Source organism: Eublepharis macularius, chromosome 5 (genome assembly GCF_028583425.1).
Source record: "Eublepharis macularius isolate TG4126 chromosome 5, MPM_Emac_v1.0, whole genome shotgun sequence".
NCBI classification, from domain to species: Eukaryota; Metazoa; Chordata; class Lepidosauria; order Squamata; family Eublepharidae; genus Eublepharis; species Eublepharis macularius.
In genome coordinates, this window is record NC_072794.1 from 54,590,507 (window position 1) to 54,603,222 (window position 12,716).

General features: G+C 37.3%; 1 protein-coding gene across 5 annotated transcripts in view; it reads left to right on the forward strand.

Moving 5' to 3' along the window:
- EVI5 (ecotropic viral integration site 5) overlaps positions 1 to 12,716 on the forward strand; it is a 136,377-nt gene that overhangs the window by 24,771 nt on the left and 98,890 nt on the right. For all 5 annotated transcript variants that reach the window (XM_054979445.1, XM_054979440.1, XM_054979442.1 and 2 more), the window contains one exon: positions 7,593 to 7,810. In XM_054979445.1, coding sequence (XP_054835420.1) covers positions 7,662 to 7,810 — 149 coding nt within the window. In that variant the 5' untranslated portion in view covers positions 7,593 to 7,661. The remainder of the gene's footprint in view (positions 1 to 7,592; positions 7,811 to 12,716) is intronic.

The following is a 12,716-nucleotide window of genomic DNA, read 5'->3' on the forward strand; positions in this document are numbered from 1 at the left end:
TTTTTGTTTGTACATGGTGCCTTTAACGTGGGTTCTGAAGGTATAGAACCAATAAAGTCGTATCATTGTGTTTGTGGCTTCTCGGACTTCCTTGTTTGTGCTATCTTTAAAGCCACCCCCTCCCATTTTTTTTTCTTGCATTATTTCATTGGTTGGCAAAACAAAATTGTAATATAATTAGTTTACAAGAGACTCATAGAAAAGATCAGGACTCTAAATATTTTAAAAATAAGAAATTGGGAAAAGAATTTGTGGCTTCAACAAAACAAGAGAGGGGTTGTAATTTACGTAAAAGAAGAATTGCAACCAAAATTGGTTAACCAAGATATAAATGGCAGATATTTGGCAGTGGAATTTAATTGTAATGCCAAGAAATCCTTAATTGTGGGAATCTACGCCCCGAATGGATCGAAGGAACAATTTTTTAAGGAGCTAGTGACACAATCAGAACAATGGACATATGATCAGGTGATAGTGGCTGGAGACTTTAATGGCGTAGTGGATTTACAATCAGACAAAAAAAACAGGGGCGATTAAAAATAAAACAGGAAAGTTACCAAAGTCATTTTTTGAGTTGCAAAAACAAGAACGTCTGGAAGATATTCGGAGGAAGTACAACCCAAATTCAAAACAATACACTTATTATTCAGCAAGCCACCAATCATTTGCAAGAACAGACATGATTTGGGCGTCTAAAGAATTAGCTGTATGGACAAAAGATGTGGAAATTATGCTAAGAGTAAGCTCAGACCATAATCCGGTTTTATGGAAATTTGGAATGGGTCGTAAAAAGTTGAGATGGAGAGTAAATGAGCTTCTTCAAAATCAGGTAAATGTGGATATTCTTCAAAAAGAAACAAAATATTTATTCAATACAATATGAACCAGGGAGTGCCAATCCAAAAGGTATGGGACGCATATAAAGCAGTTATTCGGGGAGTATTGATTGAACTAAATACTAGAGATAAGAAGAATAAGGAGAGGAAATTAATGGAGCTACAAGAAAAGATTGTTCAAAAGGAGCAACAACTGAAGAAAAGACCAGGGAGAAAAAAATTGCAGCAGGAGATAAAAATTTTACAAGAGCAAATAAAGGCAATGGAAAATAAAGAACTGGAATGGGAGTTAAAAAGATTAAAGCAAAAGTCATTTGAAGGCGCTAACAAACCTGGGAAATACTTAGCATGGCAACTAAAGAAAAAGAGAGAGAAAAAATTTATAAGTAAGATTGTAGAAGATGAGAAAGAATTGATTGATCAACCGGCAATAGGCAGAGCATTCTACAAATATTATGCTAAATTGTATCAGAGAAAACCCGTGGACAATAAGTTGATTGAGATTGACCTTCAGAAGAAAAACTTACCAACTATATCGAACAAACTGAAAGGGAGATTAAATTCTAAAATCACTGACTTGGAAATCATTGAGGCAATACAAGCAACAAAACTTGGAAAGGCACCAGGACCAGATGGAATATCGGCAAAATTTTATAAAATGATGGCTAAAGACCTGACACCAATGTTGCAGAAGGTAATGAATGGAATATTGGAAGGAAAAGGAATACCTGAAACATGGAAGGAAGCAAATATTACACTGATACCAAAAGAGGCACAGGATTTAACGAATGTAAAAAACTATCAACCAATATCTTTAATAAATAATGACTACAAAATTTTTGCTAAAATACTAACAGAAAGATTAAAAGGTTGGTTGATGGAATTTGTTGCTGAGGAGCAAGCAGGTTTCTTACCGGATAGACAAATTAAAGGTAACTTGAGAGTGGTAATAAATGCAATAGAATATTATGATAAACATCCGGACAAGGAGGTCGTCTTTTTTTTGTGGATACAGAGAAGGCATTTGATAATTTGAACTGGGATTTTACCTTTGCGACCATGGAGAAAATGCAGATGGGCAAGGAATTTATACAAGCAGTGAAAGCAATATACAAAGAGCAAATTGCAGCAATTGTGGTAAATAACAAGTTAACAAAAAAACTGGAGATAAGGAAAGGTACAAGACAAGGTTGTCCACTATCACCATTGTTGTTTGTGATGGTACTAGAAATTCTACTATGGCAGATACGGGAAGATGATAATATAAAAGGTATGAAAATTAAAGGTTTCTCATACAAAGTAAGAGCTTTTGCTGATGATGTGATGATTATAATTGAAGACCCAATTCAAAATATGCCAAAGTTATTAAAGAAAATAAAGGAATTTGACGATTTGGCAGGGTTTTATATTAACAGAAGTAAATCGTAAGTTGCTATGTAAAAATATGACTAAACAAAAGCAGCAAGAATTAATGGAGACAACAAGTTGTGAGGTGGTACATAAAACAAAATATTTAGGAATAGAACTCACTGCTAAGAACATTGATTTATTCAAGAATAACTATGAGAAACTGTGGCAACAAACAGACAAGGATATGATGAAATGGAATAAATTAAATTTGTCATGGCTACGTCGCATTGCGGTGATTAAAATGAATGTACTCCCAAGGATGATGTTTCTATTACAAATGATACCAATAGTTAAAGATAAAAAGCAATTTGAGAAATGGCAAAGAAAGATACTAAACTTTGTATGGGCAAGGAAGAAACCCAGAGTGAAGATGAAAGTGTTGTATGATGCCAAAGAAAGAGGAGGATTACAACTACCAAACCTACGACTTTATCATGAATCAATCTGCCTAGTATGGCTGAAAGATTGGATATCACTAAAAAATCATAAACTATTAGCTTTGGAAGGACATAATAAAATATTTGGACGGCATGCATACCTATGGTACGATAAGGTTAAAGCGGATGCTATGTTCTTACGTCATTACGTGAGACGAAATTTGTTTATGGTTTGGCAAAAATATAAGAGATATATGGAAGAAGAGAGACCTTTGTGGATTGTACCGGCGGAAGTGGTTAATCCTAGAATGGAATACAGTGGTGAGGAGTGGATGACATATAAAGAAATTTTGAAAGTGGAACAAAAATCAACAGCAATTAAAGCAAATGAGGAATTACCATTTCAGTATGGTTGGTTCCAGTATAGACAAATTAAAGATTTGTATGATTCAGATCGTAGAAAAGTAGGATTTAGAACAAATTCAGAACTGGAAGAATGTTTACTACAAGAAGGGAAACAATGATTTCTAAGATATATAAGATCTTGTTAAAATGGTTTACAGAAGATGAAGTCGTAAAAGTGCAAATGGTAAAGTGGGCAATAAACTGTAATAGAGACATTACGATGGAAGCGTGGGAATATCTGTGGAAAAATACTCTAAAAATATCGACATGTACTAGTATAGAAGAAAATGTTTATATAATGATATATAGATGGTATTTAACACCTAAAAAGTTAGCTTATGGGAATAGCCAAATGTCAGATAAATGTTGGAAGTGCAAAAAACATGAAGGTTCGTTTTATCATATGTGGTGGTCATGTGAAAAAGCAAAACAATTTTGGGGGAATGTTGTTGATGTGATGTCAGATTTATGTCAAAAAAAGTGTACCTAAAAGCCCAGAGTTGTTATTGCTATGTATGAAATTAGAAGATTTTGCGACCGATGATAGAACATTAATGTTTTATATGATAGCCGCCGCAAGAATTTTATATGCACAATTATGGAAGACACAAGAAATACCGCCAATAGAAGACTGGATGCGGAAAGTACTACATATGGCAGAGATGGACAAATTAACAAGAAAAATAAGAGAACAAGATTCAGAAGGATTTATGAAGGACTGGGAGAAATTTAAGAGATTTATGGAAAAAAGATGGGACGTAAGGGGGAAATTGTGGTCCTTGGATAACTATTGAAGGAGGGAGATAGGTTTTCTTTACCGTTAGAAATAACAGATGAATAACAAAAAGATTATAATAGCATAAAATAGCTTTTTATTGTATTTTAGATATAATGAACTAGCTTAACATTAGATATATATAGACAATGGGTTGGAAAACTGTTGGAAGCCTAACAGGAAAAGGGGGGAGGGTGTGGGTGGGGGAAACAAAAATATATGGGGGGGAATGTATATTACTTAATTTGTATGTCAACTCATCCAATAAAAAATTATTTTTTTAAAAAAAGGACTGCCAGAAATCCTAAATACATCCTATTTGCCTCCAGAAATTCTGAATGGACTGCCCCTGAGGAGCTGAATGACCTTGGTTCAGAATCTCTGATGTATATCCGTTCTGACCATAAATAGCTCAAGGCAGCTATCATTACAGTTGCAGTAGAAAGCCAAAATGTTTGACGTCTAACTTTAACTCTGATACTTGAGAACCATATAGCTGATGATTTCTCTGACTCTCTTTCTCCCCCCTCCCCCACCCCACTTGAGAAGCCAGGAATTAAACCTGGATGGCAAAGCATATGTTCTTTTGCTGAGCTATAGACTGTCTTGAAGAATACTTATATGGTGACAAATTCTAGAGAAGTAGCTTTGTTAGTCTGCTGCAGCCAGTCTAACAGTCTTGTGGCACCTTAAAGACTAACAAATTAGTTGTGGCATAAGCCAGGGCATTTGACATAATATGCCCCAATAAGGTGGTTATCTTTAAAGTGCCACAATATTCTTTATTATATTCTATTTGTATGTATGAAGTTGGAAAGAGCCCAGCAAGCATAAAATGAAAGCACTGGAACTTCTTACACATTGCTGACTCTGTGTAATGTGATCCACCTATGAAATAAAGTGGTAATGATCATATTAGGTATCTTAACTGAAACGTCATGTAACTTCATGCAGAATTTAGCATTAAAATGTTAAGATCTCATCATATAAAAAAAGGTAAATCAGTACTTTGTTTTTAAAAACCTGTCTCGTGGTTTCATTTCAGTAATGCCTAATTTGGTAACAGCAGAGTTATAGTTTCCTTTATTAGAGGAAAGGAGGACAGCAGTATAAACCTTCAGTCAGAAGTTTATATGGACTAAAACTTCTTTAGGAAGGGTTAATGGTCTTAAAATAGAGGCTCGGTCTTAAAATAGAGGCTAGCTTTGTATTCTTGGTTGCCAAAGCTTCAACAAGCCCATCAAGTAAATTAAACACATCTGCCATGTTTGTGTTCAGTGACTCCACTTGCAATAAAAGATGGTCAAGACAATACTTGTGTTGGCACCTGGGTCGGAAAAATCCCAGTTGCCTCTGGCCTGGGTACCTACATACTGTAATGTCTAAAACTGTAATGTATCCTTGGCAATTTCAAAGAATTGTAATATTTCCTGGGATCCTAAAATATAAACTGAATTCTACATTTAATCGACCCTTGTTCAGTAAAAAAAAAAAAATCGACACGGTTGCCCTGCTGACCCATATAGTTTAGGGTTTTTTGTCTTTAAAAGATGATAATAAGAGCATGTTATCAGTTTCTGAGCTCTGATTTTTGGTCTTTAATTAAAAAGCAATTTTTTGTTTAAATTTTAGCTTGCCATTTCTCTTTTAAACTATTGTGTCCCTATTTTAGAGGAATTTAACTTACTGCTCACACAACAGAGTCTGGATAGTACTTATCAACTTCCCAGAAGGCATTTGGTGCTGTGTGGCTGATACTTACTCTACCCCAATTGAAAAGCAGCAGTGAGGAGCTTAGAAATGGCATTGTACATGTTTATATAAAATTCAAAAAGCTTTCCCCAGGTCACTGACAGACATGGTGTTGTGCGTTGTACCAATTATTACAGTATCTTTAATTGATGAAAGTAATATGCACTGAGTTGCTTGTTGTGCTTGTCACTTAGATTATCTGTTGTGTCCCTCTCCTCCTCTTGGAACAGGAACAAGTCATTAACTGTTTAGGTACTGCATCAAGTTAAAAAGAAAAAAAAATGTTGTGTTCAGGTTTTGATTAGAGTACATCCCCAGATGAGTTAAAGTTCAGCAGCCTTGCTCTAGTGAAAATGTACCACTTTAGCTAAGCCAAGTGTTCTTAACATTTTAATGTCTGAAAACTATTCCTTAGAAAATCAGACATTTTGTCTGTTCTTTCTGAAAATCGGCAAACAAATATGCCTCACAATGAATGAAATCTGGCCAGATTTCAGATGAATCAGTTGAGTAAAGACTGAGAACAGCAGCTTAATTCTTTATTTTTACCTTGAAGCTGTTTTCAATAATAGTGAAAGTGATGGCATTTCTAGGTATGAAATGACCGTATTTTGCAGTTCTGCAGAAGCTTAAAAGCCAGATGAGAATGTTTATATACCATGCAAAAGGAAAAAATGTGTAACCAAACAACTTCCCCTTATTTCTTGACACTTGCTTTTAAGACTTGAATGCTGACATCATTCAGAGAGAAAGTAGCAAATGTTCTCTCCGATCTTGAAAAGCCATAACCACGAGAAATTGTACATACAAACTTTGGTTGCTTTTGCTTTAGTAAGTTGCCATTTTAAAAAGGCTCTGGTGGTGTTGAATTCCATTAGTTTAAAAGCAGGGTTGGCACAGAGCAATTTCTGCTTTATCCTTGATTGCCTCTATTGTGTCAAAGAAAACAAATCTCTTGGCTTGTAAAGGAAAACCAGCAGGAAGAAGCATCTTGCATGTAAATACTCCCGGTCTGCACTGGGCTGATCTTCTGGATAATCAAATCTACAGAGGTGAGTTGAGACAGGCCTAGACTTTGCCCTTTTCATTGCTATAGCACAGAGCTGTTTTCAGTGAGCTTTTCATCATAACTCAAAGATCTTTTCTGAATAGTAACGGCCAAGTAAATAAAAAAATAACGTAAAAGGTTTTTATTTAGGTCTGACAAGCAGAAATGTCCTTTCTAGCTGTCCACCACTGTGGCATGGGGCTTATTTAAAAACAAAGTTGTATCTTCAGCTGTATGGCTCATAAGCACTGTCTGGGGGGTGGGTTATCTTCTTTCTTGTATGGTATGGATAGGGCAGTTTGATCTACAAAGGGTGCTGATGAATAGATGGCCCTGGCGTACTCTTTATAAATTGTGCGTGTGTTGTCTGCTTGCTATCGATAATGCAGTTGTAATAAATTAATATTTCTCATTGCCACTTGCCATATGAATTCTGTGTTGTCTTACTAAAACGTGACCTCTTCCCTGTTGGTTGTGTGTGAAATACATCTCAGCCTTGGAATCAGCCATTGTTCTTTTCTGTTCTAAGAAGTAAATCATCTTTGGGTAATCATAAATAAGAGCTATTATAAATATGATATAGTTCTTTTCTTTGCAGGCTATTGACAAATCACAAATGATTGATGTATATGGGCAAAACTGGCTAGTAAAACCTTTTTGTGGACATGAGCAAAGCTAGTGTATCTGCAGTCTAAAACCAGACTTTGCAGAATTTGCTAACACTTATCTTCATTACCTTATTTGCTTTGTCTTATGTAGTACATACCTGGAAATCCAAATGTATTTGGAAAGCTTATACGCACACACAAACAATTTAAATCTTAGACCCCACCTTCCTCCCTTTGCTCTGTCAACAATACAAATTATGCATATGCTACTTTGTGAAATAGTAGAGAAAGAAAAGGGGGAAAGTTTGCTGGTATGGTTTGTTACCAGCTTGAATATCTAGAAAACTTAAATGACGCTTATATCTCTTTCCTCCCCCTTAGGTGGCGACAGACAAGGTTACAGGAAAACTGAGTTCTACTCTCTCATGGGTGAAGAACACTGTCAGTCAAATGGCCAGTCAGGTGGCAAGTCCATCTGCCTCGCTACACACTACATCCTCCTCTACCACACTCTCTACTCCAGCATTGTCTCCAGCATCACCAGCTGAGTTGAGTCCTGATGACTTAGAGTTATTGGCTAAACTAGAAGAACAAAACAGGTGAGTGGCAACATGACGTGGACACTTCCATAAGAATAAAGGTACGAAAGTGTTTATTGTTTATTTATTTATTTCAAATTTGTATTCCGCCCTCCCCGCAAGCGGGCTCAGGGCAGATAACAGCATATTAAAAATACAATTAAAAATTCATGTTCATTAAAAACAACACATTTAAAACAGGATGGTGGACAGCCTTCATAGGGAGGGTTAAGATTTATACACCTTTTTTCCCAGGCCGATGGAGGCCCAGCCTCAGCCATATGCCTGGCAGAACAACTCTGTCTTGCAGGCCCGGCGAAAAGATAGTAGGTCCTGCCAGGCCCTGATTTCAGCAGACAGAGCGTTCCACCAGGTGGGAGCCAGAACCGAAAAGGCCCTGGCTCTAGTTGAGGCTAGGCGGGCCTCCTTGGGGCCAGGGACCACCAACAGCTGTTTGTCCCCTGATCAGTGTCCTCTGGGGAATATATGGGGAGAGACAGTCCTGTAGATAAAAGGGTGTAGATAAAAGCCATGACAATCAGCAGAGTAGATTAAAAGCGAAAAAAGTCATAAATCATAGATATCAATGCTAAAATAACAAAAGTCTAAAAATTCTCATGTTAAAATAGGACACTCTTTGGATGCTGCTTTCGCTCATATTTTCCAAACTACCAAAGCAAATAATGACATTTTCTATGATACAAATGGCATCATCATCTGTTTTGCAGTTATTTTACCTTCTTAACAGTCTCAATTTTTTTTCTTGGCTAGAGTAAATGCTTTACTGCTTGCATAACTGTTAGGTCGCTGTGAGGATATTACTTGTCCCCATAGACTCTGCTCTTGTGATAGAGTGGTAATTAAAACTTTACCTCATTTTCTATTTAGTTGTGGTTTGTATTCTTCGATAAGAACTAAAGTTATATTGCCCTTATTGAGCAGGTTTCCTCACTGTTCATAGGATTTTCATCTGTTATATCTTTTGGCTGGCAAAGATAGGTACATCACTCTGTTTTTGGTAGTTTATATTTTATGACCTTAGAATTAGGCAGGTGTATATTAAAAATATCAGTGAGGTTATGCATTAGTGGGCTGTTGATTTTATTTTGCCAGGGTGCCCTGGGGCTCGAAGGCATTCTGATTTTGAAACAGGAATAGGGTCATAATCTGAGAGAAGGACAACCAGCTTCTCTGCTTCTGAGGAAGACTTAAATAATAATAATTAATAACATTTGTTTTATATACCACCCTTCAGTACAACTTAACACTCAGAATGGTTTACGAAGTATGTTGTTATTATCCCCACAACAATCACCTTGTGAAGTGGGTGGGGCTGAGAGAGTTCTGGAAGAGCTGTGACTGACCCAGGGTCACCCAGTTGGCTACAAGTGAAGGAGTGGGGAATCAAACCTGGTTCTCCAGATTAGAGTCCCACCACTCTAAACCACGACGTCAAACTGGCTCTTTCAAAAGTGCTGCAAGAAATTTGGTTCTAGGCTATATAGAGAGAGGACAGGACAGAAAGTAATGAGGTAAATCCTCCAGAACCAGAGCACCACATCTACAAAAGTGCAAAGCAAATGGTTTCTGGAAACAGCGACCGTGAAGCAAAGCTGTTGGCATGGTATGAAACTGAGCAAATTAGAGATGGGTGTAAACCGAGAAAATGGCAGTTCGTTGCGGTTCATGGTTCGCCGCATTTCATGAACCACAAACCGCCATGAACTTGCCCAGTTCACAAACCAGTTCATATGGCTTGTACATACGTCACTTCCAGGGCTGCAGAAGGTCTGCAGAAAGCCCCCCCTCCCATTGCCTAGGTAACAGATTGATCGGCACCAGGCTGTCTGTAGTGACAAATGGAAAAACGAACCAAACAAACCACTCTAAAAATCATAGTGCTTCATTGCAGTTCATCAGAAATGAGCTCCAATGAACCACTGGTTCACGAACCCAAAACCGGGCTAGTTAATGACGAACTTTGGTTCGTATTTCAGTTCGTGCCCATCTCTAGAGCGGATATAAATGCTATTCTGAAATTATGAAGGCTAATGCTGGTTAGATAGGAGGTACTGGCTTGGTGCCTTTTAAACAATATCAAAGTGAAAATTTGGAGCAAAATTATCGTCTGCACTGGCATTGTGCTTGAACACCCAGTCATGAATGTTGGTGCTAACCATAGGGAAACTGTGGAAATCATCTGAGATTAAATAGCAGTGGAAAATATTGTTATACCAAACTACCCAGGCAGTATATTTCTGCATCGTTATAAGACATTGCCTGCAAGGTAGACTGGCAGTGTCATTCCTTGTTTTTTTCCAGAATCTGAGCATGGTGATATGTACATGTGCCCTGATTGAAGGCAAGCCAAGTTCTACCCACATCAGGGCTGCTGGGATGCCTCTGGGTAGGACTAAAATTCTCTTCTGAGAGATTTTGAATGGATTCCAGTTCTGTGACCAGGTGATCATTCCATCTTTAAACATCTGCTCCATACAAAAGTTCGGGACAAGCTTACTCTAATATATTTTCAGAGCTGGATCAATCAGGAAACTACCTTAGAACTATAAAATTTCAGAATAGCATGTATGATTCTCAATGTAGCATGTATGGTTGTGAATCTGGTGACTGCCAAGTGAGCCCTCCAAGATAGTTTCGCTAAAGGTTACCCCAAGGTATTTAAAGTTGCTGCATTGGTCTGTTGGGATGCCATCTATAGTCCACTTAAATTTATGAAGTCTTTTCTTAAAGACCATCAGTTTGGTTTTGGCATAATTAATATTTAAGGCATTTTATCTACAGAAGTTGCCTTGCTTTTGTAGCAACCTTTTGAGGCCAACGCATGCAAGAGACAATGGAACCATAATGTCAGCATATAGAAGAACTGATATTTTATAGGGGCCTGATAGTCTTGGAATGATGTCATTTAAGTATAAATTGCAAAGCAGTGGTACCAAAACACACCCCTGTTTTATCCCTCTGGTAACTGGTATCTCCCCAGTTAGTGAGCCTGAGGTGCACACCCTTATTTTAGCAAAGATGTTGGTATGAAGTTCCTCTAATAGAAACAGCTCATGTTCGTTGTTATTCATACCTACCAATTTCTGTCAAAGCCATTTTCTATCAATTGAGTCAAAAGCAGCTTTTAGGTCTACAGAAGCTGCATAGAGAGATTTGGTGGAACCCTTGATGCTTTATAGGACAAAGTGGTAAAGAGGCATAAGAATAAAGAACCTGATGCTTGGCCTCACAAGAGTGTATAGTACACTTTGAAAGAAAGACTGGCAAGTGCCATTGGACTCAAATTATTTGGAAGCATAAAATCAACTCCAGTTTACTTGTGTGCTTGTTGCACTTAACTTTCTGGCCGTCAGTCATGACCCATATAATTATCTTTATTAGCTGATAAGCTCAGCTTGGCATTTAGCCAGATGCCTGGAGTGTAACAATTTTTGTGTGGTGCATTGCTTGCAGTTGTGTTATCAGCACAGCCTGTAACACAAGTATGTGCAGGTGGTTAGCCTTATCTGGGAGAGAAAATACTGTGCTTGCTTTGAAAGCTGGAATAGCAGTATTCAAGGCTGCAGAGCATTTCCTTTGTGTTACTGTTTCCATTTTAGTTCAGAGGCTTTGGGGAAATTTTTGTGGCTATCCCCAAGCCAAGTCTTTCTATTTAGGCTGGCCACATATTGCTCCCCAGGCCCCTGAACCACATGTAATACTGCAGATGTGCAGTATTACCATCTCACCAAAATGAAATAATTGAGGGTGGGTTTTTTACTTTATTTTCTTGTTGGTTAACTTGAATGATCTCTTCATTCATAAGAGTCTTTTGTTTTAGCATTGACCAGGAAACGCTAATACAATGTTGCTTTCTGTCCTTGTGATTCCACATCTCACAAAGCTCAGTTTGTACCCAGTTGCCTGATCGTTTAGTGTTATGTATCAGAGTTAATTTAGAATAAGTGAATTGAGAGCCACATATTTCCAAACAACATACTGAAGTTCCTTGAGGTAGTTAATCATGAATAGGCGTTGTCAGAGCAGACAATATCAGGCAAGGTAACTCTTTGGTCCAACTTGATATATAATACAGCTTCATATGATATGTATATAAGAGACTGAGCAAAGATATTTATGATGATTGGTGAGCAATGATTGCATGATGTATGAAATGGGAATTGTTGCAAAACAGGCCATTTTTACACACTTTTTTGTAGAGGACCCACTAGTCCTGTCCTGTGTTCTCAAGGCTGCATTTCTGCTTCTGCAGGCATATATTACAGGTTTTCAACAAAATATTTATATTTGAACACTTGAAAAATGTAGAACAAAATAGTGCCGGCAAAGATGCAGCTGTATTCACAGACAGGCAATCTCCTGCTTCCTCTGTTTTCATTGTTAACATTTTTCATTTTTTAAAGGTTTTTTGGTAGGTTAACTTTTTTCTTTTGGTATAAAAGTACCTTTTTATTTTGCTTCCCAACCTTTTCTGGTCAGCTTTCCTGTCTATACCAGGAATGTGTTGATTTTTACAGCTCCCTCTGATTTCTGACCAACACACTTTGGGCTAGTCATTGTAACCTTTACTGTCTTTCAGTGCCAGGAAACAGAAGCGTTCTAGAAAACTTGCCTTCTGAAACTGGAGGATACAGTACACATTTTCATAGATGTCTATCAAAACAGGTTTTTCAATATTTTAAAATTGAAATTCTTTTACACGTCCAGTTTTGTCTTGCAACAAGTGTTAAACAGCTGGCTTAAGTGACCAATGTGCCCCTTGAAAATGTACTGTCCAAGGAATTACTATCTGGGTTTTTTTCCCACTGAGTATATGAACTGAAACAGCTGTTTATTACTATAAAAGCTTTATATTACTCACAGCAGAGAAACTTTGCCCTGAGAATGTGAAAAAGAGTTGACAGAA